At 53.5% G+C, this 25,442-nt stretch overlaps 1 protein-coding gene across 2 annotated transcripts in view; it reads right to left on the bottom strand.

Annotated features, from left to right (window-relative positions):
• Window positions 1-16,435: 16,435 nt before the first annotated feature.
• KIF20B (kinesin family member 20B) overlaps window positions 16,436-25,442 on the bottom strand; it is a 37,556-nt gene continuing 28,549 nt past the window's right edge. For both annotated transcript variants that reach the window (XM_061556190.1, XM_061556191.1), the window contains exons 26-30: window positions 25,019-25,162; window positions 23,280-23,381; window positions 20,961-21,102; window positions 19,954-20,108; window positions 16,436-19,626 (exon numbers count right to left, since the gene is read on the bottom strand). In XM_061556190.1, coding sequence (XP_061412174.1) covers window positions 19,543-19,626; window positions 19,954-20,108; window positions 20,961-21,102; window positions 23,280-23,381; window positions 25,019-25,162 — 627 coding nt within the window. In that variant the 3' untranslated portion in view covers window positions 16,436-19,542. The remainder of the gene's footprint in view (window positions 19,627-19,953; window positions 20,109-20,960; window positions 21,103-23,279; window positions 23,382-25,018; window positions 25,163-25,442) is intronic.

Below are 25,442 nucleotides of genomic sequence, written 5' to 3'. Positions count from 1 at the left end.
CACACAAAACACACAATACACACAACACACACCACACACAACACACACACACACAACACACACCACACAACACACATACAACACACACCACACAACACACACAACACACACCACACAAAACACACACACACAACACACACGCGCACGCGTGCACAGCCAGCCACGTGCGCACGAGTCTGTTGGGCTGGATGAGTGAATTCCCCATCCCCAGAGGGTGAACTCTGCAAGAGACGCGAGCAAACATTGAAATAATGGAGTGGGGGGGGGAGAGAGGGGGAGGGCATGGAGATGTCCGTCCCTGTGTGTCTCGTGAACTATCGGCCGCGTCAGTGACCACGTGGAGGAGCGCAGTTCGCCTGCGAGTCGCCACGTGTCTCCTGACGCGCATTCATCGGAAATCGGCGCAGCTCAGCAGCGCCACGCGCTCACCTCCTCGACATTCAGCTCGCGGGGGGGGGGCACGGGTGGGGGGCACCCCCTCCCCCCCTCGATTGAGCCTCCCCCGCTCCCACTGTGAATCAATGATTGTCGTCTTGGAGATTATAAGTAACAAAATGAACACGCAGCTAGAACGCCTCCCGTCCGCCGTTGTAACTCCTCATACAGGTTTGTAAAATAAAATCAAAAGAACGATTTTTCGCACGCCTCTAAAATGGGTCACATAAAAACAAAGAAAAAAACAAAGATCCCCCGTATAGCCTGAACAGACTGTTGGGGCAAGTGCTATTAGCGAGCATCTATGAAGGCCAGCACGGCACACGAGGGGGTGGGTGGCCAGCACCACCCCGGCCGCATTTGTCTCCCCAGTGACGATGTTTACTACACACCGCACCAGGTACACATTTGAGGCTAGGTCGACCTAGGGAAGGCCCAGGGCCGGTTCAGATAATCGTCACACACACACAGACACACAGACACACACAGACACACACACAGCAGCATTGGGGGTCACGACACAACATCGACATTCAGTGTGTCATCAGCAGTCCCGCTCGTCCCTTGAACCAACGCCTGCGGCGGGTGGCTCGATTGTTTCAAGAGGCGACAGCGCCCGAGGACTCCGAACCCTCCGTTAGAAGCGGGCTCCTCACTACAACTCATCCTCATCGCCGTCGTCCTGCTGTTAAACACGCGTGCGCAACGGCGCAGCGGAGAGAGTGTGTGAGTGTGTGTGAGTGTTTGTGTGTGTGTGTGAGAGAGTGTGTGAGTGTGTGTGTGAGAGAGAGTGTGAGTGTTTGTGTGAGTGTGTGTGAGAGTGTGTGTGTGTGAGTGTGTGTGTGAGAGTGTGTGTGAGTGTTTGTGTGAGAGAGTGTGTGAGTGTTTGTGTGAGTGTGTGTGTGAGAGAGTGAGTGGATAAGTTAGTGAGTGGGTGAATGAGTGAGTGGGTGAATGAGTGGGTGAGTGAGTGAGTGTGTGGGTGGGTGGGTGGGTGAGTGAGTGGGTGAGTGAGTGGGTGGGTGAGTGAATGGGTGAGTAAGTGAGTGAGTGGATGAGTGTGTGAGTGGGTGAGTGAGTGGGTGATTGGGTGAGTGGGTGAGTGGGTGAGTGAGTGGGTGAGTGAGTGGGTGAGTGCGTGAGTGAGTGGGTGAGTGGGTGAGTGAGTGTTTGCCTTCATCGCACGCGCGGCGCCCGCTCTGAATCCACCCGCTCCACCCCACGCGCCCATTTCATTGACCTGGGAGCGACATACGCGAGCGATGGATGTTGGAAATCCCAAACCCACTCAGCCGTTCCAATACAAGGCTCTGCCATTAAGAAAATTGCGTTTCCGAGTTGAGTTCGCGTATTTCCCCCCCTCCTCCTCCTTCCTTCCAAACGAGCATGGAGGGGCGCGCGCATCGCACACTCTTCGTTCATCATTCACTAACGCGGCCCCGTGCCTTGCGCGCTCCGAGAGACGGCGTACGGAGAGATGACACCCAGAGTTGGGACGGGAGGGATCTATCACCAGATGATTGTGTCGCCGTGGCCAGCACATCAAAGCCCGCCGTCTCGATGCGTACGCGGCCGTGCGTGAACATGTGCGCGCGTCTGTACGCGTGGTGAACTTCTTTCGCGCCGCGCGTAGCCAGCCGTGCCCATCGGAGGTGCGACATATCGTTGACGGCGATGATTCCGAATGACAAAGAAGATTTCCCTACCGATGATGTCGACGATGATGAACGGCGAATGCCTCTACCCCAGGTGCCCCCTCCCCGCCCCGTGTTCATCATCCTGACAGAGCCGAGCGAGGAGATGGATGAGGTGGTGCTGCACTGTCCACCCTCTCTCTCCATGTGCTGTCTCTCTCCCTTCTCTCTCCACTATCATCTCGCTATCACCTGCGCCCCCCCCCCCCGTCCCACTCCGCGCTCCCATGACCGACCAGCGTCTCCACGCGTGGCGACTCCACCACGTGGTCCGTCTCGCGCTGGGCCGGGTCGCCCCGCCAGAGGTCACGTGGTGGAACGCGCCCGCCAGAGGTCACGCGGAGATCGAGAAACCTTCGGCCCATTGACCTCTGAGGTGGGGGCTATAGGTTCAAGCCAGTGGTGTCGGGGAGAGGGCGGAGTGGTATTAAGCCACTGAGGTAAGGGCAATGGGTTCAAGCCCTGAGTCTGGGTGTCTATCAGAAGATGATGCAAGTGGGTGATTGAGCGTTTACCTCCGAGATTGCTTCTCATCGCACTACGATTGCATGCCGTCTATAATGGTGTTGCACAATTTAACCGTGCCGTGTGACAGGAGAAGACCTCTGAGATAATAGTTATGGGTTCAAGCCCTGTGTCTGGGTGTCTGCCAAAGGTGAATAATGCGCGCTGGGATACTGAGCCAGTGACATAATGGTTATGCATTCACTCCCTCGGCGTTGGCGTGACTCTCGTCTGCGTGTTGGGGTATTGAGCCTGTGCCTCTGAGATAATATTGATGGGTTCAAGCACCGGGTCTGGGTGTATATCAGATGCAGATGTGCAAGTATTTGAGAAATTGAGCAACAAAGATAATATTGATGGGTTCAAAGCCTGCGACTCAATACATGTGTTCCTCGGAGATAATATTGATGGGTTCAGGCATTGGGAACTGTGACCCACAGAGGCTCGTAACAAGTGTTGGGATAATCACACGATGCGATTATGGTTATTGGGTTGAAGCTCTGGCTGCAGGTGCATCCGTGAGGCTGATAACGGGCATTGGGTCGCTCACTGGGCTCCTCTCTGCCTTGGGGTGAACGCGTTCTTCGTGTGCATCGTTGCACGTGTGCAAGCGTGTGAGTGCTCTTGTGTGTGTGTCTCGATATATATCCGTCCGTGTGGTGTGACTTTGCATGAATCTGTGTGTTTGTCGGTCTCTCTGTGCACGTGTGTTTGCACGTGTGTCATGTAGTTGTGTCATGTACGCGTGTCTCAGTGTGAGTGTGTGTTTGCACACGTGTGAGTGTGTGCTGTGCCTGTGTGGGGCAGTGGTTAGCGCACTGTACTACGAACCCGGCGACCCAAATTCGATTCCCGCTCACGACCTGGCCTCCCCCTAGGTCGACTCAGCCTTATAAATGAGTACCTGGTGTGGTGTCTAAACATCGTCACTTGAGAGACAAAGACGGCCGGGCCGTGGTGCTTGGCCACACCCACCACTTCGTGTGCCGGCCTTGGCACCACGTGCCCCAAACGATCAGCTGAAGGCTCAATCACAGAGGCTACTTCAATGTTCACGAATGATTCTCCCGAGAGCTGGGAGCTGCTGCTGGGTAACGAGCACAGTGGGGGGCGGGGGGAGGGGGAGAGAGCGGGGGGGGGGCAGAACGAGGGGTGGGGGGAGCGGGGGGTGGGGGGGGGGTTTCTTTACCATCGGTCGTGCAGCAGACGACGCTTGTTTGGATGGTTAACACGTCCGCAGGCACTTTGACACGTCAGGCTTTCGCGACCAATGATTATCCGAAATAGAGGTTTTGTGATTAGATCACCCGCAGAATTAACCAGGGCGGCCTGCCGGCATCGCACCGCGAAACCTCTACAACAAGCGGCGAGCGCGCTGCCGCTGGGCCACGTGGCCGCCCCCAAAAGGAGAGACACGTGTAACGAGTTGAAGACCTCAACGCAGGTGACGGTGCTGTGTGAGACTGCATCAAATGGTCCTTGAAGGACGAATCGACCTCGTGTGGAACCACGTGAGGTTTATACACCGGAGGAGAAAGATCACAAGAGGGGCCAGAGCCGTCTCGTTTGCAAGAGTGACCTGGTGGGTAGCGGCGGTGGTGGTGGTGGTGGCGGCGGCGGTGGTTACAATACGACGGTAGAAAGATGAGCGGTCTTCGGAGACCGGGTGTCGTAATGTGGCCCATCTGTTGCATCTGGCAGAAGGAAGGGAGCGATGGCCCTGAACCATGCGTGGTCATGAGGACCGGGAGATGTGATGCGGTGAGAAGGGAGAGAGGGCTTTGGGGGGGGGGGATTCCTGCAGGTCGGATCAGATCTTCTTCAATATAGAAATAATAAATCGTGCACTTAAATAACCGGAGGCACAGCCACATGCTCTTAAGTAAATAAATAAATAGAGTGGATACATTATTAATGACTGTATGGAAGAATACTAAATATATATTTTATGTGGTTACACGTAAGCGGCCAACTTAAATGGAACCGCATTTCTTAAACACTGTCTTGGTGGATTATGAGTTTTAAAGCATCTATAGAATTGAAATGGGTAAAAACTAAAAACGCATAAACGTTAAGATGATGATTATTAACATCATGAGGAGGAACACGCGGATTAGAGGACAGAGATGGCGCATTGAGCGTCGAAGAAGAGCGAGCGGCCTTGGGCACGATTCGCCCACATCTGTGAAAAAGAGCTTCATAGCTCATCGGATTCCTCCAGGATAAATCAACATTCTGCTTCTGATTCTGCCGCTGGGAGTGGTGATGGGCACGGTGGTGGTGGTGCTTAGCGATGGAGCGACAGCCCCAAAACAAACGATAGAACTCAACTTGACCAGGTAAGGCTCACTGAGTGAAATGGCGATTTATTTTTCAGAAGTGACCCCGGACACAAATGACAGCTCAGCGAAGCGGCTTATCGCCGCGTGGAAGTGTATAGCAGCCAAACACTCGAACACGCGCGTTTCTCGTTGTGGACGGGGAAACCCTGGAGGCTCTGGAGACAAAAATCCGCGCGACCACGAGGAGAGAGACACGCAGACTCCAAATAAACAGCAGCAGCAGCAGGCTTCAAATCGGGATCGAACCCACGACCTCCCGCATACCAGGCGAGGCTGTTAACATCTCCTAGCCACCGTGATGATGATGAGAGAGACACGCAAACTCCAAATATACAGCAGCAGCAGGCGTCGCGTCGGGATCGAACCCACGACCTCCTGTGCACCAGGCGAGGTAGTTAATATCTCCACGCCACACGCCCGGGAGACACCGAGGTCGGCAGAGATGGAGCGATGAAAGTCGTCCCGTGTGTTGGTGGTGATCGATGGACCCGTGACATCATCGCGGGATCGAGAGAAATGGTGACAGCTTGCTTGGAGGGCCTTTTCTATGCAGGGACAGCTGCCGTCTGGGGAGGGAGGGGAGGGGGGTCCCCGATGCGCAAACTCCACCACCAGCCGGACATTGGAATGATTGACACGAGATGGATGTGAGGCGCCTTGAGTTGATCAAGTATGTCAGCAGTCCCATTATGGGAATGCAGATCCTGACCCTCCATCATCATCGTCATCATCACCCAGCCATGGGTTGACCCTGGCTGGGCCAGCGAGTCATCCTCTTGGCCCATCGGACATCATTCCCTTGTGGCCGCGGCGCGACCTGCACAAGCCCCATCTCACTTCACTTCGTAGTGTGGATGGTGCCATTAATTCATAATTAATTGGCCTGCATGTGCATGATCTCTACTCCACGTGCTCCTCTCTTTGCCTCGCGGTGTTGAAACATGTGTTGTGTTTAGTTTTGCTGTCCTTCCCCCGCACCTCCGAACAGTGGCGGCTCCTGCAAAATCTCTCAGGGGGGGCAAATGTCTGGATGATTGATAAGGATAAGGTCCACCCGTGCAATGGATAAATTAACAGCTTAAGCATGTAAAGGCAACTTCACTTCTTTAATATTAATGAAAAATAAAGTGACTCTTACAATACATCTTGTTTGTTTCTATCTCACTATTATTACAATCCACTTAGTTTATTTTATTAAAGATTCCACTAGGTGGCGACAAATAACATTGTTGACTGAAACGTGCTTACGTATGATGACGTAAGCACGTTAGTGCTAGCCCTCCCGGAAGCCATAGAGAATGCATTGCAGCGCCCGCCGTTCGAAAAAAAACATCTTTGAATGTAAGTCTATGGGACCACACGGGGCGATTCTCAGCCAGAGTGAAATCGCCCAAAAAGAGGCGGTACTCCACAGAGCGTGACATGACGCTGATTGGACTATATCCAGAGGCTGACAGTGACGGCTGAGATTGGTGGTGCGTCGCCCAATCGCCCTAATGAAGAAACCGCCCCTGCCTCCGAAAAGCGCGGTCGGCTACGTACGGTGCGAAAGAAGTTCAACATACGCGCACAATCCCGAGCATGCATCTTCCCTCCAGGCTTCCGGCTATTTAACGTGTCTGTTATTCACGTGTGGGAGGAAACCGGAGCATCGGGAGATTTAAAAAAAAAAACAAGCCTTGCGCGAGGGGGAAACGCTCTATCCCCGTACAGAGTGAAGCAATCGGGAGATTACTCCACACGTTTGTGTATCCGCCTTCTCCCGGCGAGCCCCAGGGCACCTCCACGCCCCACACGGGAAGAGATTTGGCAACATCTGTCGTGCGGTGATCCACCATCCCTCGCCGCCTTCACAGGGCTGGGCTACAGGCCACGTGCCGAGCTAGCGCCGCACGGCCATCCACAATGAGTGGTGGAAATTCCACATTCCTATGGCGGGGCTGAGTCTCTCTATTGGACAACCCACCGTATGCGTCCGTACGAGGTGGTACTTATTTTAATCAACCTCGGACCGAATTTATTTTTATTTTCAAAAATTTAAAGAGTTCGTGGGGGGGAGGGGGGGTGGTAGCCATTCATCATCCAGCAGTGGATAGAGGAAGTGTTGCACGCGATGAGTAATGAATGTGAGTACGCGCTTTATGATGATTGTGATCGCGTGCGGCTAATATTTTAAAGCGCGCACTGCATCAAAGCGGTCTTGACACGGCAATCCCCTCGGGAGAGACATTTATTTTAAAGGGAATCTAAATACTTTTTTTTTCCAATTCTTTCCCTTCCCTCGCAGCTTGAATATTTCATCGGCGAAGCTGCCTCTGGGATGACACACGGCTCCCGAGTGGTCGGTTCCACTAAGCGCGACCCGGGCACTCACGCACACAAAGACAAAGACCCCCCCCTACCGTATAGCCTTCGCAGGCTGCTGGGGCAAGTGCCGTTACGCAGCACCTGTTAAGGAGCTCGCAACGGCACGCGAGAGAGGGAGGGAGGTGATTGGCCAACACCACGCGCCGGCCGCCTTTGTCTCCCCAAATGTTGACGTGCTACACACCGCACCTTGTACTCATTTTAAGGCTGAATCGACCTAGGGGAGGACTGGTTCAGATGTTTGTCACCGATGTTGGCCGTGAACGGGCATCGAACTCGGGTTCGCCAGGTACGCAGTGCAGCGCGAACATACAAACACACACACGCGCACTTATTCTTCTCAGGCACGCGCACTCATCACGCACGCGCACACGCGCACTCATCACGCACAAAGGCAAAGATCCCCCGCATAGCTTGAACAGACTGTAGGGGCAAGTGCCGTTAGCGAGCACCTATGAAGGCCGGCACGGCAGACGAGGGAGTGGGTGGCCAGCACCACGCCCGACCGCCTTTGTCTCATCAGTGGCGATGTTTACACACCGTACCAGGTACTCATTTGAGGCTGAGTCGACCTAGGAGACGCCCAGGACAGGTGATGGCGGTGGGCGGGAATCGAACTCGGGCCGCCGGGTTCGTAGCGCAGCGCGCTCACCGCCACACACTCACACACACTCACACACACTCATGACACACCCATGCATACGCGCACGCACACGCACGCACCTGAGTAAATTACGCATCTCTGAACCCGGCATGAACGGCTCAATGACCCGAATCAGGTGCCGATTGCACACAACGCTCATCACTCCTCATCACCCCCCACCCACGCGCATCCCCCCCCCCCTCTCCTCATCCCCTCGCTCTCTTCACCCTCCCTTAGGCTTAGCGACCCCCCCCCGTCACCTCGGCCTCTCTCCGCGCCCCCACCACGCGTTGGTTATAAATGACCTTGGCTCTAGTCCAGTGCTGCCCGCTGTGTGCACAGAGCTCACTCACTTCCAGGCCGCCGCCGCTGCGCGCGATAAGAAGCCACTTTAGTTCGCGGCTCGCAGTGCTGGTCCGGCCGGGCTTGGAGCATGCGGGCAATCAGTGAGTCGGCGAATCTGTGAGTCGGTCAATACCGTCGGTCAATCGCGTGATCAGTGAATCAAGCCACCGGTCAGTGAGGCGGGCTTTTATAATCAGTAAATATATCAGTCAATCAGTCAATATTGTATCAGAACCTACAGCAGTACTTCTATGAGTTGGATGTTGAATAATGATGATAATGACACACCGCCTATTCAATGAAGACGACGACGACGACGATGATGATGATTATTCAGATGCTATTGTTAAGATCTATGACAACGGCAACATTTAATGCTGTCGGCCCAACGGGGAAATGTGCGGCGATTGGCATAAGGAGCGGTGATTGAGGGTTTCTGAAATCGTTGTGCGACTTCTCGCCACAACAACAACCACAACAACGCCGCGAGATGGGATCGGACGCGCGGATTTGTTAGGTAAACAAGACGAGCCCCCTATCATCGGCTCCACCATTCTCATTTAGATTCATGCGGAAAGGAGAGATACCCGGAGAGGAGGCGGCGGTGGCGGTGGTGGAGGTGGTGGAGGTGGTGGAGGGGGAGAGGGGAGAGAGGTCCACGGGGAGAGAGGAGACGGGAGATGAATGGAGGCAGTGGCGAGGAGGGCGATGCGAAAGAGATTTTGTGAGAATGCGCTCCATCGCTTTGAAAACTTTTACGATAAAAAGAGAATAACTCTGTGTGTGTTTGTTGACTGTGTGGGGAGCGGCAGCGGGGTGGTTAGCGCTACGCTGCGCTACGAACCCGGCGACCCGAGTTCCATTCTCGCTCACTGCCAAGATCGGTGACGAAAATATAATTTCCTGAAGTGCGTTTTTGAGAATTTCTGGAGGTGGTGGCGACGCTGCTGCTGCACGTGGCTGCTGCCTGAGATCCAGCACTGTGAAGGCAGCAGCGAGGGGTTGGTGGGTCACCGCACGAATGTTGTGGAACTCCCTTCTACCCGTGGGTGGGGCGTCGATGGGGTGTCATGCCCTGGCTCGCCAGGAGAAGGCAGTGCAGGAATAACGTGGACTCCAACTGGTCCGTCTGTTGTTTGGGTTATCAAATGTTGCCACCGCAGTGTATATGTGTTGGCCCTAAACACCTACACATATGTAGAGGAGCGCAGAGCTTGGGCAACTGTTGGTGCCAGCTCACCGCGTGGCTGTCGCTGCTGCTGCTGTCGCCCCCTATCCCGTCCGTTCGTCTGTGGTTCCTCCTCGCGCCTCCGAGTCGTCCTCTCTCTCTCTCTCTCTTTGTTTGAGAGAGTGAGCGGTTGCCGTGCGGTGCGTTACGAGTTGAGATTATTATTATGATTATTATGCATTGTTCATGCATCAATGCATCCGGTTATTCACTCATCCCTCTAACCACGCATTCAGAGCAATCATATAACTCGTGCAACCATAATTTAATTAATCCATACACGTGTCCATTCCATATTTCATCCGCCTTGAAATTAATGTGTCCATTCATCCATCCATTCATTAATGTACGTACGTACGCATTATGCCACCGAACAATCTATGCACATACACACACATAAATCAACCATCCAGCCTACGCATTCACTCATTCGTTATTTTATCCAACTATATCCACGCAGTGTTCTGCCAACAATCTCATTGTTGTACCAACTACCTACCTGGGTGCCTACTTAAATATCCATTATCCATTTACAAAGGCCGGAATCCGCGCTGCATCCCACACATCACCACAATGAGCATCCCGCCTCGTCGCTTCGACGAAAGTTGCGAGAGACGAGTTACCATCAACTATTCATGGTGACTCTCCTCCTGACCCCAAGGCGGCGTCCGCTAGCATCAGTCACCTGGGCTAAACGGAGCGTGCGGCGTGTAGAAATCCGCGGAAATTTTTTCGCGGCAGTGGCAGAAATCTGTGAGAAAAAATCCTTGGTATCTATGGAGGTAAAGAATAATAATAGTAACCTTGACAGCAAAATGTTCAGGAACCAGATGCTAATGTCGAGGACTGCTAGCCACGACGAGAGGGCTTCAGGAGAGAGAGTCCGCGTGGTTTTGCTGTCCCCCCTGCTCCGTTGCAGGAGCGCACACCACGATGGGTGTTCACGATATGGTCCATGGCTTGGGTTGCGTGGCCACACTCGCACGACTGGCTGTGTCTCTAACAACCGTGGGCTGCTGTGGACGGCAAACCCCTGAGCTCAGAGACGACCCGAACTGTGGAAGTTCGCCGCGCGCGTCTCTCTCCCACCACCACCAACACCACTACCATCACTTCGGTGCTCGCTCCACCGCGCTCGAACGCAGCGAGGGAGAACGCGCGATGCGCCTTCCACACGTGGACGACGATCAAAGCCATCTCGCACCTGCGAACCGCGACGGCGGTGAAAGTCCGAGTCGCCGAACAAACAAACGACGACGCATCGCCGACGCACGAACGCGCCATCCGTGCGACATCCTCGCTGCGAGCCACGCAGCGTCTTCTGCCCGCCTCCCACTCGCATTCGACTACCACACAGCCCAACGCTGTCGTTCTTCCATTCTGCCATAGGAGATGAAAACACGTGTCGTCATCATCATCATCATCATGATAATACTATAACCCTGGATCTGGACAAATACCGGATCTGAAAAAAAACCACCCAACGTCGCCACGACGTCAACCGAGGGGTGGCGGGGGGGGGGCGGTGGCGAGGGGGGGGGGGGCTGTGGATTTGTGAGACTGACGGAGGGACGAGCGTCCCGAAATATCGAACGAAATCGGCGAACGAATAAATGCACGAATTGGCCATCGATCCGTGGGCTGGAAGCAATAAAAGCAAGGGGGCGACTCCAATATCACCCCGAGTGTCTTTATGGCTTTTAAACCGTGACGAGATTGCGCGGGCGTTCTTTGCGTGGGCGATTTGTCTTGCGAGCGCCAAGCACGTGGAGTGGCATCGCGTTGGACGGAATTCCACGCATCCAAGTTGGGTGACCGATGCTCCTCCAGTCACTCGAGTCACTCCCCTCTCCCTCGTACAGTCGCTTGCCTCTTACTCCTTCCTTGACTGCGCCTTGGCGTTTTCGAGCGTCTCATTCATGTTGTTAGTTTCTTTGTTTAAACGACGGCGACTTAGCTCGGAAGCGAAGCAAGCCTCGTTTCGAACTCTGACGAGTGACCAACTTTGGCTTGCCAGGTGCTGTAGGCGTGGGGGGCTGTGCGGTGGCTTTGCTGAGCGGTCATCCCCTCGTGTATTCGGGATTTGCTCCGGGCCCTCCCGATACATCCTCGTAACGCAGGAAGCCAGTCTCTCGCGAGTGGAATTGACCAAACGATTCGAATGTTACAGGACCGTCCAGACGTAGAGGCTTGAGACTCGCGAGGCTTTACAAAGGAGTGGGGGGTGGGGCATTATTCTACGAACGAAGAGATTGGCATGAGACGGATCACCACCAAATGTTATCTCTCGTATAGAGCTGCGCTACTCCCTCGCCGTTGTCAGAGGACGGCCCGTGGAAGGTGACATCAAGTCGGTGAATGACGGGAAGAGGCCATCACAACGGAGTAATGGTTTAAACAACGCACAGACACGTGGTGTAACACAAAGCACTCGGCCTTGATGCATTATGCAAACACCATCAGCATGTTCCCGAAGAAGTGCTCCATCCTGCCTCAGGTCGCCATCAAATTTAATTTGAGCAAATGTGAACCGATTGACAGAGGCAGCTGGGATGCAGTGAGAGACAACTGTGGACCTTTTTCACCCTTTTCAGGACTCATCAGCACTGTAGTCACCAGCATATGCCTCTTTGCGTGATCCACCAACTCTCGTTGCCGCCTATAACTCAGCGCTTTGGGTTTCGGCAGCCGCGTGCAAATTCCTCGCTATGGGACCCATTCGTGTTGGCTAATTCCAATAAAATTTAATGATTTTTCTTGGAACTGCTGATGGGTTGTTTTTTGCTAAATTTCACACAGCGCCCGCGTACTTATTACCCGTGTCTGGGGCTTGTTTGAAACGTGGCTGCCTGTTCCCCAGCGCTGAGTTATAGGCAGACACGATGGTTGATGGATCACCCGCACACAGGTGTGGTGAGACTCGACGATGTGCCGTACTCCTGGCTCGCCAGGAGCAGGCGGTAAAGCTAAACGTAAACTTCGCCCGTCTCCGTCTTATGGGATAGAGGGTTGCCCCCTCGCGCGCGTGAGGTCCCTCCGGGTGCTTCCTCCTCTGAGTCGTTCTCTACAACTTTCTGCGAGAGCGAGCGAATTAATAAATACCCAGAGTTGGAACTTAACCAAATCAAGTTAAACCCGTACGAATTACGATAATTTCCTGTGCAGGCTATCGGTGGCAGGGCCTTGAGAAACCAATCATAAATTCGCTCTCGCTTTGAGAATCCGGTTTAACTCACAGCTTGGGGCGCGCGACCCCAACACACGGATTCGAACCCAGGCTTCTCGGCTCTGCCGGCTCCTCCTCGCCGGATGAATTTAAAAGTCAGCCGACGTTCCAAGTCGTACGGTAAACCGTGACAAGTCCCGTGGTGTTCTAAGCACGAATCACGAACGCGTTGGGACATTTTTCTCCCGCACAGCGTTGGGAGATTTCAGATCACTTGGCATGCATCCCGCGTGGCCCTGGTGGATTTACGAGCTGCTCCGAGCAGTTGTTTGTTTGTTGTTGTTGTTGTTGCTGCTGCCTCTGTTTTTGTCACCGCTGTTCTACCACCCCTCCCCGATTTCTCAGAGCAGAGATTTGCAACTTTTATCTCAACGAGATCCGAGTTTAATCAGCTCGCCTGGCCGCGTGATCAATCCCCCGCGTGACCACTTCATTCCAGATTGTGCAACAACAACAACAACAAAACAACCACCATTGCGCTTCTGAGCCGTGCCGCGAAGCCCTCTTGACAATGTCTCAAGGAGACAATTCGAGACGTCCTCGGGTGCGGGATTATCAGGCGACTGCATCGCGAGAAAGTTAATTTGCGTGTCGGCGAGCGGGGAGGGGGCCCTTTTGTCACAGCGCTCACAGAGCGGAGCAAAACGCACCCAAATATATCCCGGGGAAAGGGGGTGGGGAATGATGGCTTTAAAGCCTTGGCAGGCGAGCCTAATATTCTCGATAAGGAGGCGAGACTTAGATGATGTGTTGGCCTCGTGTTGAGAGGAAACAAAGAAGATGCAAGTACAAAGACTGTGGAGTTTAGAGACGCGAAGACTCGCACAGAGACCTGTCGACTCACACTGAAACACAGAGACTCACAAATAGATCCATAGACTCAGGCAGAGACCTATAGACTCATATGGAGACCCACAGATTAGAGAGGCCATGGAGATGCCGACGGTGCAGGGCAGGAGTAGAGGGATGCCGAGGGGGGCAGCGCGACCCTTCGTGTTCGAGAACGGTCCACGGAAGTGGATATCACAGAACTGCTCCTGGCGAAACCCCTGCACGTGACCCATGGTCTACACACACAGTGGCGGGCAGCGCCGTCCCACCCGCTCTGCCACATGAGAGAGACGATCGTGGTGGCGTGACGGTCACACCGATACTCTGGGGGCGGGAATTTTAGCGCAACAAAAACACGCGGAACCAAATGTAATGTGGTGGGGGTTTTTGTTTTGTTGAAGGGTCATTGGTCAGCGAGCTGACGACAGTCAACTTTACACGCGACCACCCGGCTTAGTCACGGGGCAGCTGATGCAAGGAGCCGAACCCAGACACTCAGCGGTGCCAGACTCTGGGGCTATGAATTATTTGACGTCCTATGCTCCGACCCGGCCATGCGTTATTTATTGGCGAGTTTTTATTTTATTTTAACCGTGAGTGCAGCTCGCGATGCCTGGAGGGGGGCGCGCTGAAATGATAAGACGAGGGGGGGGGGGCAGCATTCGCGTCTCACTGCCTCGCACGGCGCCCGGGATTTCGACCGCGAGTGGCCGAGGGCGAGATGCGAGCCCTTGAAAGATGACGCCGTCAAGGACCGCGCGGGCTTTGCGACGGAGCCTTCATCTGTGGGTGGGTTGGGCGACTTGGAAGGGTGTGGTGGGCATGGGGCAGGGGGCATGGGGTGGGGGGCATGGGGCGGGGGGCATGGGGTGGGGGGCACGGGGTGGGGGGCACGGGGCGGGAGGCATGGGATGGGGGGCGTGGGGGGCATGGGGTGGGGGGCATGGGGCGGGGGGCATGGGGTGGGGGGCACGGGGTGGGGGGCACGGGGCGGGAGACATGGGGTGGGGGGCACGGGGCATGGGGTGGGGAGCGGCGGCGCAGCGGTCAGCGCACTGCGCTACGAACCCGGCGACGCGCGTTCGATTCCAGATCACGACCGACGACAGTTGCAAATATATTTTAGCCGGAACTGTGCATCCCCTATGTCGACTCGGCCGTAAATTACTAACTTGGTGCGGTGTGCGTTAAACATCAGCACTGGGGGGAGACAAAGGAGTGGTGTTGCCCCCCCCCCCCCCCCCCAGTGTGCCGTGCCGGCCTTCAAAGACACTCACAGCAATCTAGATCTGAAGTTTTCGTGACTGCAGGGATCCATACTCTTTGGTTCTTTAGGTAAAGTCACGTAGCCACAGCAATTTGTTTCTTGCTGTGGCTGTTCCACCTGATGACGGACGCTTGTGTTGCTTCAGAAACGTCGTGATTTAATTTATTTTATTTATACCTACGTGACTCTACCAAAAGAACCAAAGAGTACACTCACAACACTTGCCCCAACAGTCTTTTAAAGGCTACACGAAGGGGATGGGACTTTATCTTTGGAGGCGGTGGGTGGAGAGAGGAGGGTGGAGGCTGGGCAGGTGACTGGGTAAAGGAAGATATGAAATATGTACAATGTTTTATTGGATTGGGCAGCGGGGGTGATGCACGAAGACACCCATGTCAGCCCCTCGCCTCTCGCCAACTCGCTCCGAGAAGGGTTCACTGTGCGGGACGTGACGCACGGGGGATCGTGTCAGAAAAGGAGGGGCGGGGGGGGAGTAAAAGAAATCCGCGGAAGCTCCGACGCCTTGAAACAACAGAAAACTTCCACACGCGATCTAAAAACCCATCCTCCCTGCTCTAATACACGCCTCCCGCACACCGTGCGTCTCTCGAGTTCAGACATCCGTTAGGACGCGCACTCTACCCAATTCACCATACGCGGAGTCATCGCTTCGAAATGATTAATCAGTCGTTGCATAGAAGGCACGGGAGGGGGGATTCACGTTGTGAATCCGTGGCCCCACGGGCAAGGCGGCGGCGGCTGCGGCTGCCTGGAGTCCATCCAGCGCTGGTGGAGGCAACATCTATTAAAATATTCGGCACTGGTCTATTGGTTCTTACGGTAAAGTCACGTAGAAGGGAAATAAGAAATACATCTGCATTTTCCATAAATATGCTAAATTCCTCTGTTGATATGCAAATTCCTTTGTCAAGGCGCCCTCCTCCTCTAACCCAGCTTAAATATACGCTGCCAAGCTTGGTGGTGTTCGATTCAGACGCTGTCTTTCCGACAGCCGTTCTTCACCTGAGGACGGCTGCTTGCGTTGTGACCGAAACGTCGTGAAAATTGTATTTTATTATTTCCCTTCTACGTGACTTTGCCGTAAGAACCAAGAAGATGAATCCCTGCAGTCACGAAAGCTTTAAATCGAAATTTATTCGGCACTGGTTTATTGGTTCGTGAGCAGGAATCGAAGTCGGGTCGCCGGGTTCATAGCGCAGTGCGCTGACCACTACGCCACCGCTCCCGCACGCAAACTCAAGGCAGGAGCGGCTGAACGGGCGCTGTGAGCGAGCACTTTGCACGGCACAAGGGGAGATGGGTGAGTGACACCGCACCCATCCTCCTCCTTCGTCTCCCCAATGTTCACACGTTTACACACCGCTACAGGAAGTCATTTACAGCTGCATAGACCTCGGGAAAGCCCAGGACCGGTTCAGATATTGAACGAGGACCGCTGGGTTCGTAGCGCAATGTGCTAACCACTTCACTCCCGCTCACCACAACGCGTGTTCACATACACAAGGGACAGTTTTTTTTTTTTAAGTGTTTATTAAGTGTGAAAAATACTGCTGTTGCTAATAAAAGCGGAATCATTATTTCCATTTAAACACAAGCATACGTTCTTATTCGTCGAGATTTTGCTGAAGGTTTAGATTTGCTGAAGGTCAGACGAACCAAGCGACACAACAGCTCCCGGTGTATAACTAACCGCGTGTTTTGCCATTCACACAAATTCTTTTTCCCCGTAAAATTCCGGTCGCGAACGCCGAGTCCAAGGGTACAAAACCAAAATATATAACCACAGCATCAAGGAATGAGATGAGTAGAATCACCGAGACAAAAAGACGATCGCATACCTCCCCTCTCAGCCTGCTCTAAATCACCATCCAACACCAGTGGTGATTATCCGAACCGGTTCTGGGCCTCCTTCCCGAGGTTGACTCGGTCTCAATTGAGTACCTGGTGCAGTGACAAAATAAAAACATTGCCACTAGGAAGACAAAGGCGGCCGGGCGTGGTGCTGGCCACCCACCCCCTCGTATGCCGTTCCGGCCTTCATAGGTGCTCGCTAAAAGCACTTACCAAGTCTGTTAAGGCTACACGGGGGGTCTTTGTGTGCGTGCGGCAGCGTCGCCAAATGGCTGTCCGCTTGTCAAACGTGAAACCGTGCGAAAATAAAATTAAAACTCAAAAGTGGAATTCCCCTGTGAACTCGCGTCGCCGCGCAGGCGGCAATTCCAGTGCGAAAACCGGTTTAGTGTTGAATGCACACACACTTGTGGACATGCATTCATGTGTGCACAGGTCTCCCGTTCATTTCCACATCGCTACCGTGTGTTGCACGTTCCCCAGGGAGCTGGAGAGCACGCGGATGACACGTCCGGGAAAAAAAACCCATATCGGAGAGCTGAACAGCACGAGCGCAGATGGATAAAACACGTCCCTACGCAGTGGTACAGATACATAAATATATATTTCTGGCAAAGTGATCGAAATGAAAGTATTAAGACGGTTATGAGTCTTGTGGCTCGCTCGGCTCGGGGACAGCTGCCAAAAAGAAAAATTAATCTGGCGCCATCTACCTTGAACGTTCACAGCGTGCAGTCGCAGGTGGGGCACGCAGGTGGGGCACGCATGCTGCATGAGCAGACTCAAGGTCAAAGGTTTGCTGCGTGGAACCGTGACCAATCTGCCCCCTCCCAGCCTGGTGGTCCCCCATTTGTGGTTCACGATTCGGCTCTTCGACAATCGCATTACAAATGTTGGCTAATGCGGAGGCCTCCAGCAGCTGCGGCGAATCAGGTGACGCAATCACATAAAACATATCCACATTTTTTTTTTATATAATCGATTCTCACACACACATACACGAGATTCGATACATGCATCATCATCAATCCACCTGTCACAATGCTGCCACGTAGAAACCCACACGACACCTGCACACCAACCGATTTCATCACTCTCCTCGATGGACATCCCTACGAGCACAGCAATGGAAATGTAATTGATGAATAGAGGTATATTGTTACCCGCCTACATTCCACCGCCAGGCTCTTCCTGCTAAATCAAACTTCAAAAGGCCAACACCTCCTGCACGCGATGAAGCCACGCTGTCAGCTGCGCACCCCCCCCCCCCACCAACCCGTCTCCTCATACTCACGGCCGTCAGGAAACAGCGACAAGCAATACCACTGCAGCCCTGACACCAGAATCACGACAAGCTCAGCAATAAACGCCCTCCCGTGCGCTTCAAACATGCCATCGCCGGCGATTCTCTGTGCTTCCCTCCCATCAGAAAGCGACATCGATGACCGCGCGTGGGGGTGGATGCAGCGTCTGTGCTCTAGCCGAGCAAAGTGACAGCAGGAAAGAAGCGACGATGATGATGATGATGTGTGGCGGCTGCTTTGAGTGGCATCGGGCCCCAATGACCTCTTTGCTTTGACGTAAAAAAGGTTGTACACACTACGAATCATAAGGGCGACGGAGCAAGTGCAACGCCGGCATAGCTGTTGGCAGCACGCTGCGCCACAAAGCCAGCAACCCACCATCCTCCCCCCTATTTCACCAACCTGCACTGACCAGCATGGTGAAGTATGTTTAAAAATAGAAACCCCAGGGCATGGAAAGGCCTTTGTCCATTGGTGACTTGAGAATGGCTGAATGTTTGTTGTTGTATGCAGACTGTAACGATGACAAACGTCAGCGGCCGAGGCTCCAGCTCTCTACTCGGACAGCCGGAGCGTTAAGCAAATCTCACAATCTAACCCACACCACTAACCCGGGCGGCCGCTAACATTGACCCTGGGCTTCGAAACTTATCTCGAAGCCCTGTCAGAAAGTAATGCACGGTTGGCAAGACAACGCATGCACCAGAGTGCGGGCAATAAGTAAAACTGAAAGAGGCCCAGCGCCATAAACTCTCCGCATGTCACACACTCAGGAAGGAGGAGGATAAGAGCCGGTTGTAAATTCGACACGCTCGTAACGTTCCAAGTTCACCTTTTTTGTTCGTGGAAAATGAAAACAACTTTGCCTTCATTCGGCTCGCGCTTTAAAACTTTCCCCATCGGCGTTCGCTCAAATTGTTCCTCGCCGCTCGCTAAAAGTCATGCGCGCTTTTATTCTTAAACTCACGCACATGCTGCTCATTCACAAAAGTGGCATGTGCTGCCATTTCTGCTGAATCACATAAAACAACTATTCTGTTCCCCAGCGAGAGGTCCCCGCTGGGTCTGTCGTTCATTAAGGAACTAAATCAAGTCGGTGCTTAATCACGTCAGAGCTCAAATCTCCTCTCGTCAATAAGGACGCAACGACTCGCCCCTCTCCACGATTAGATTAACCATCTCCTATTCAATTTGCCAATAGATTTTCTTCTCTTTCGCGGCTGCAGGGGGTTTCCATGAGCCGATCGTGTACACAAATCAGAAACAATCGATTCTTGACATGACACAAGCGGGCTCACGTCGTCGTGAGCCCGAGGAGCCGTTAGGCTCGTCGAACAGTTCCATCGCCACCCCGCTCACCAATTACAAACCCGCTTGCATCGTTCCCTGGTGGATGCGACTCGTGAGGTTGAGACCATAATACATTTCTCTTCACGGCCTACTCCAGACTCGAGCGCGAGAAGTGCCAGCGACGCGTCTCCCCGTCACTGCTTGCGCCTACGCAGCTGCCGCATGATGGTGCTGTGGTCGCTCTCCTTCTCCACGTTCTGCTGCTTGTTGTCCACAAACTGCGCACGCACACAAAGATCCCCGACGTAGCCTTTAACGTACTGTTGGGCCGAGTGCTGTTAGTGAGCACCTATTAAGGCCGTCACGGTGCGCTCGGCCGACTTTGTATCCCCAGTGCCGATGTGTGCACACCGCGCCAGGTGCTCTGAAGCATCCCAGGGGAGGCCAGGGGACTCGTTCATATATTCGCCACGAGTGTTGGCCGTGAGCAGAAATCGTACTCGGGTTGCCAGATTCGTAGCACAGTGCGCCAACCCCGCTCCACCACCACCCCCCACCAACGCGGCATACACGCGCACGCGCGGGGCAAGGGTGGCCCGTCTCACCGTGTGCGACGAGAAGTCCATGGGAGAGGAGATCTCCAGCTTCAGCAGCTTGCGCTTGCACTTCCTCTTGCCGAGCGGCGGCGGCGTCTTGGCACCATCGGCGGCGGCGGCGTTCACCGCCTCCGCGGACTTGAAGGTGCTCGCGATCTGCTTGGCTGCGCAGACAAAGGAGAGGCACGGCGTGGGTGCAGGCGCCGGGCGTCAGCACCGACGGCGCCCTGCGCTCTCCTCTGGCAGCAGTGACGTCACCGGAAAGGCCCCGAGCACGGCAGGGGCCAAGCGTACGCAGTTGCCGGCGAACATCACCGGAAACTCGCCGTCCTTGTTGTTAGCAGTTTAACACGTAGGCTTTCGCGACCAATATTATTCATCGTGAAGATTTTTCAGTAAGATCATTTGTTCACGTGACAAACCTTACTGCCGGGTGATGGGTTAACGACACATTTATATTTACGCGACCCAACCCAAAACGAACTTTGTTGTGAATTGTTGGTAGCAGTCCAAGTGACTGTCGGTCATCACGGTCACTGCTTTTTGTTGTTCGACACAATTATAAGGAAATATGGGTTTGCATAGCATCACAAAACAACATCCTTCATCTCACAAAGCCGTTGTCAGCAGTCATTGCCGCCAAGTTATCTGCGAGTGACAATTGTTAATTACTGTAGTTGTTCCAAGGCGATGTCAGTAAGTCACGGCCGCTGCAGTACAATGATGTGTAGTGTCTTAATGATACGGCATGCCAAGATACTGCTGTTAGCAGACGCAGCTGTTTGAGAAGCCCTTGTTAGCAGTCACTGCTGCTGTTCACGGTCAATGCCAGAATACATTCTCATTGTTAGTCATCACTCGTGAGGGTTAGTTGTTATGAGCATTCATTGCAAGTACACGTTAGTATTGGCACTGTTCGGAGTCACAGTTAGTTCCCACTGCTGCCTACGGCCCTTGTTAGCGTCCACTGTCATTGCCCATCGTCTAGAGCAGCCACAGCGGCCGCGATCAGTTACCGCAGCTCTTGAGGCGCGTGGGGGAGCTCTGCAGGAAGTCTCCGATGCGCTGCATGGGTCCCGTCGCACCGGTGTCCCCGCCACCCTTCCCCGCTCCGAGCCTCGTGCTGGCGCTCGCCGCCTCCCCCGACGCGCCGCCATCCTGGTTCGGGGGGATGGGGCGGGAATCACGTGGGTAAAACTAAACAAATTTATTTTACCAGGTAAGGCCCACTGAGCTATGTACAGCTCTTTTTCAGAAGCGAACTGGCCATCACAAATGATAGCTCAACGAAGCGGCTTGTCATGTGGACATCGATCAATTAAAAAATTTTAATTCGTAATTGGGATTTGCGTTCGGACCACGTAATGCATGCCCGTACATTTTAGTGTTTGTCGCGTAACCCTCCACCACCCGACACAGCCAAACTAATTTCACCGTCACGTGGTGGGCAATCGTCTTAACAACACGCCAATTTCGATTGTTTCATCTCACATCACCGGTAAAGTGATTAACGATTCTCAGAACCAAAACTTAAGCAGGACAGAAAACAGGAATTCATTCTGACTTAACGAAACATAATATTGGCTGCGAAAAAAAACCCTGCGCATTCAGTGAACAACATTTTTATTTATAATGAGGCGGAGAGAGCACGTTATGGCTTAAGGTCTCTTCTTTTCTTTTTCTAAAGAGAGATCACGAACACACGAGATTCTGTGCGTGCGATCGCCGTGGTTGAGAGGAGACGCAGGTGCGCGTGCGTTATTGCACAGCCGCACGGAAGAAATCGCGTGAGCGAGCTTGTGCAGGGGAGCACGCAACAGGGATAGAGCACCGGCGTGATGCAACGTGATGGTTCAGTCCCAACGGGTGACATTGGATTAATCATTAACGAATGCGGAGTCATCTTAAATGAGCGCGCTTAATAAATTTATGAAGTATAATTACAGAATGAGGGCTTCGCTAACTGCTAAATCAGCAGGGCTATGATGTTTAAAGTAGGTAGCAGTACAGCAAGTGTTTGTTTTTTTTACTCCTTCTCTAGAGGTTTGAGTGCATGCATGGCAGTGTTTTTCCAGGTTCTCCAGCCTCCTCTCACGTGACACCAAACATGCCTACAACACGACATCGATGAAAACATCCCAACGTTAGCAGGAACCCCCCCAAAAACGAGCCTCCTGGGTCAATAAAGGGCATTGTTATTATTTTACAGCAAGGACTTAATGTATGTGCTTCAAACTAGGCACGTAATGATTTCGCGCCACCCCGGCCGTGTGATAAATTGCCGTGATGCACGGCCGCAAATCCATTCGAGAATCAATCCTGTATCGGCCGGGGCTTGCCACCTTGTTTGCATTGTCTCCCGTTTATACCCGCCTTGTTTGTGCACTCGTGTCGAGTCAATTACCCTAAACGTAACATTAGCATATCGATAATTCAGCGCACGCCGTAAACGGACACATCCTCCACGTTCAATTCCACGCACGACCCAAGGGTTGCCTACATTCAGTCTCATCTGCATGACTTGTTCTGCCCCTTCGTTCCATTCAGTCGAAAGTGTAACGCTCCATTCTGAACGCGCGACATTCAACGCACGCGTCGCGAGCCTAAGAGTTGATCTTAATTGTTGCTCGCCTAATCATGACACCGCAGAAGCCGGATTTGAGCACTCCCCTTGGGAGCAAGGGCAGCTGCGCTCACGTACAAAGTCACATGCTCGTATCAGCAATTTACCTTTGACTTCCCCCCCCCCCACCAGTGTAACGTACAAATGTGTTTCTTACATCAGAATTGTACTTATATAGGGTGCGCTTATACACAGCATTCTGAGACTTAAGCCGCGACCCTGTGATTTGCTTCCCATCGCTTATCGTTAATAGCGGAGTGGAGGCCGACAGTGGGCAGAGGAAGACAGCCGAAGAGATGGCAGCGGCGAGAAGGCGTCTCGAGGTACAGAGGCCATGACTGGAGAGGAGCAACTGAGGAAAGGAAGGATATGGAAAGAAACGGGAGGGAAAGGCATGTGCGCAGAGCAGTGGGACGTTGCAGGCCGACTCGCACAGAGACCCATAGATCCATATAGACCCAATTATCAATATAGACCCGTAGATTCGCAGAGACCCATAGACATATCACAGAGGAAAACAGCGGAAGAGCTGGTAAAGAGGGTTGGGAGGCTATGGATGGACCGGAACGACTACAGACAGGAAGGAGCGGAAAAAATGTGGGAGGCCTTTTCTTTTCTGCAGTCGGAAGGTAGAGGCTGACAGCAGCACAAGCAGCAACTTGTCGTTAGACCTGCAAGGTTGGCCGCTTCACTCTCGCCGCGTGTCACTCACCTGCTCACAGCTGCCCTTCAGCTGAGCTTTGCTCCTCAGCTTCATCAACCGGCTGCCGCTCCGGCCCTCATCGCTGGCTTTCTGGCGAGAGGGAACCTTGGCCTGCGACAAGAAGACGTGCACATGGCTGTTTGGGATGGTGTTCCCCCTCTGCCCCACCACTGTGCTCCACCGATTGTCACAATTCGAGGCCAAGGACTCGATTCGACAAGAGTTTTGTGTTGCGTCTCTTCTGCGCTGTCCGTCTCGTCTGTACTCTCCATGTGGTTCGTAACGTCTATCGTTGTTTTATTGAACAGTCGGTTGTCGCAACCATAATCACGAGGCTTTGTACTTGCGCGATCTAACCAAGAGAGCAGTTGTGAATGACCGACTAACGTGTTTGTATTGTCCATCGCATGTCTTGTTTATATTGAGTCTTGTTTATTCCAGTATCGTGAAGGTAAGACTAACATTATATATGCATGTATTGCAAATAATTGATATGAACGTCATTCAATGCACGTGCTGTGTTAGGCTTATACCGATTCGGCCACCCGGCAATTAATTAAATGGTCATAATCCCGGGTCGCGATTGGATTCGAAAATCGATTCTTTTCACCTCATATTCAATTTCCTGTTTAAATTTGTTCCTCGTGTTTCCATCTTGGAAGTTTTGCTCGCCTCAAACGTAAGAGCGGCAGAAATCACGATTCTAAAAGGCACCACGTTCTCCGCAGCTCAGGCTCGGTGTCTCCGACACGGCCATTACAAACCCCCCGGGACACCCACCCCAACTTGCAAACCCGGTTTTATTAACGGGCGGCTGAAACCCAGACTCGAATCCCAGGACCTCAGCGGTGGCACCTTTGACCTCTGAGCCAGCCGGCCGCCTCCAAACGTAAGAATCGATGTCGGTCGATCAATCTACACGCCCGGCAAGTTACGCACAAAAGGGGAGCACGGCAGGCGGAAATATGACAAGGCTCGCAGTGCTATTTCACATTCCTTCATGGCCATTGATCAGCCCGGGGTCTGCAGGTCTCCGCCGCTGCCAGGACCCCCTCCGCAAAATGAGACGCGACATCTCATTTCCGTTCTAATATTAAAACGTCCACGTGCAGCGGGGACTGTATTATATAAAATTATAAATTCCGCTTTGGGGACGGAGAGAGTGCGGAGTGGCGGGGGCTGCGTCGCGCGAGCACGTTTGACGGTGAGCGAAGTTGACAGCGAAAGCCACTATGCCGTCGTCTGGCCCCCACTCATCTGCATGCACGCCAAAGTAGCCCTGCGCCACGGAGGCTTCGGCGAGCCCGCTTACGGAAAGCTCGCCCGAGCACTTAGCTGAAACGCGTGGCAGGACATCGGGAGGAGGACTGGGGACTGCCAGCGTAGTCTTGCACTGAAGCACGGTGGGGGTGTGCGATTCGCAAGGAGGCAGATGGGGAATTTTCAGCCCCGGTATAAATGTCCTCCGTGCGCATTTCCGAATTATCCGCCAGGTTTTCTGTGAGATGGCCTTGGCTAACGTGTACTCGATATCTTTGTCCTGGTGAAAACAAGCATCGCTGACTGATGACGGCATCCCACTCATCTCCTCCCGCGATACGACTCAACAGTCACGTTCTTTCAAGTCTCATTTTGTACCATTCGTTTCGTCTGTACCGGCCGTTTTGTTTGTAGCATCGGGGGAAGAAACGATTGCGTGCATGGTTCTCGCGCAAACAAACAAGGGCGGCCGGAGCACCGGCGCTCACCGACGACTTCAGCAGCTGGTGCTGTTTGAGCGGGGTGAGGTGGATGGCGAGCTGAGAGGGCGGGAAGCGTGGAACGTGGCCTCCCCCGTCCACCGACACGTCCGAGCGGTCGAGCACCACGGTGTTGCAGTCACCGTGACACGCCTGCAGGGGGGGGGGCGGTGGAGACGGCGCAGTGAAGACGGCGCGGTGGAGACGGGGGCGAGCTCGTTAGCGCCCGTTACAACCCGTTAGCGCTTGTTAACTCGATGCTTGTCATCGGGACGTGAAAATTATGTTTGGACTAAAATCGTCACCATTATCATCATCTGCTGTATTAAGGGCTCCCCAGCCCCCACTCCCCCACCATCGCCATCGTTCACCGTCCTGCAATACCACAATCCACTCGCGTTCATTTGGCTGCCATTCCATCATCAATCTCGTC

The sequence above is a fragment of the Lethenteron reissneri genome, chromosome 22 (assembly GCF_015708825.2).
Source record: "Lethenteron reissneri isolate LAM-NWPU_2019-01 chromosome 22, ASM1570882v1, whole genome shotgun sequence".
In the NCBI taxonomy this organism is placed as follows: Eukaryota; Metazoa; Chordata; class Hyperoartia; order Petromyzontiformes; family Petromyzontidae; genus Lethenteron; species Lethenteron reissneri.
The sequence above is the reverse complement of the archived record's forward strand: the minus strand, read 5'-3'. Positions and strand labels throughout refer to the sequence as shown.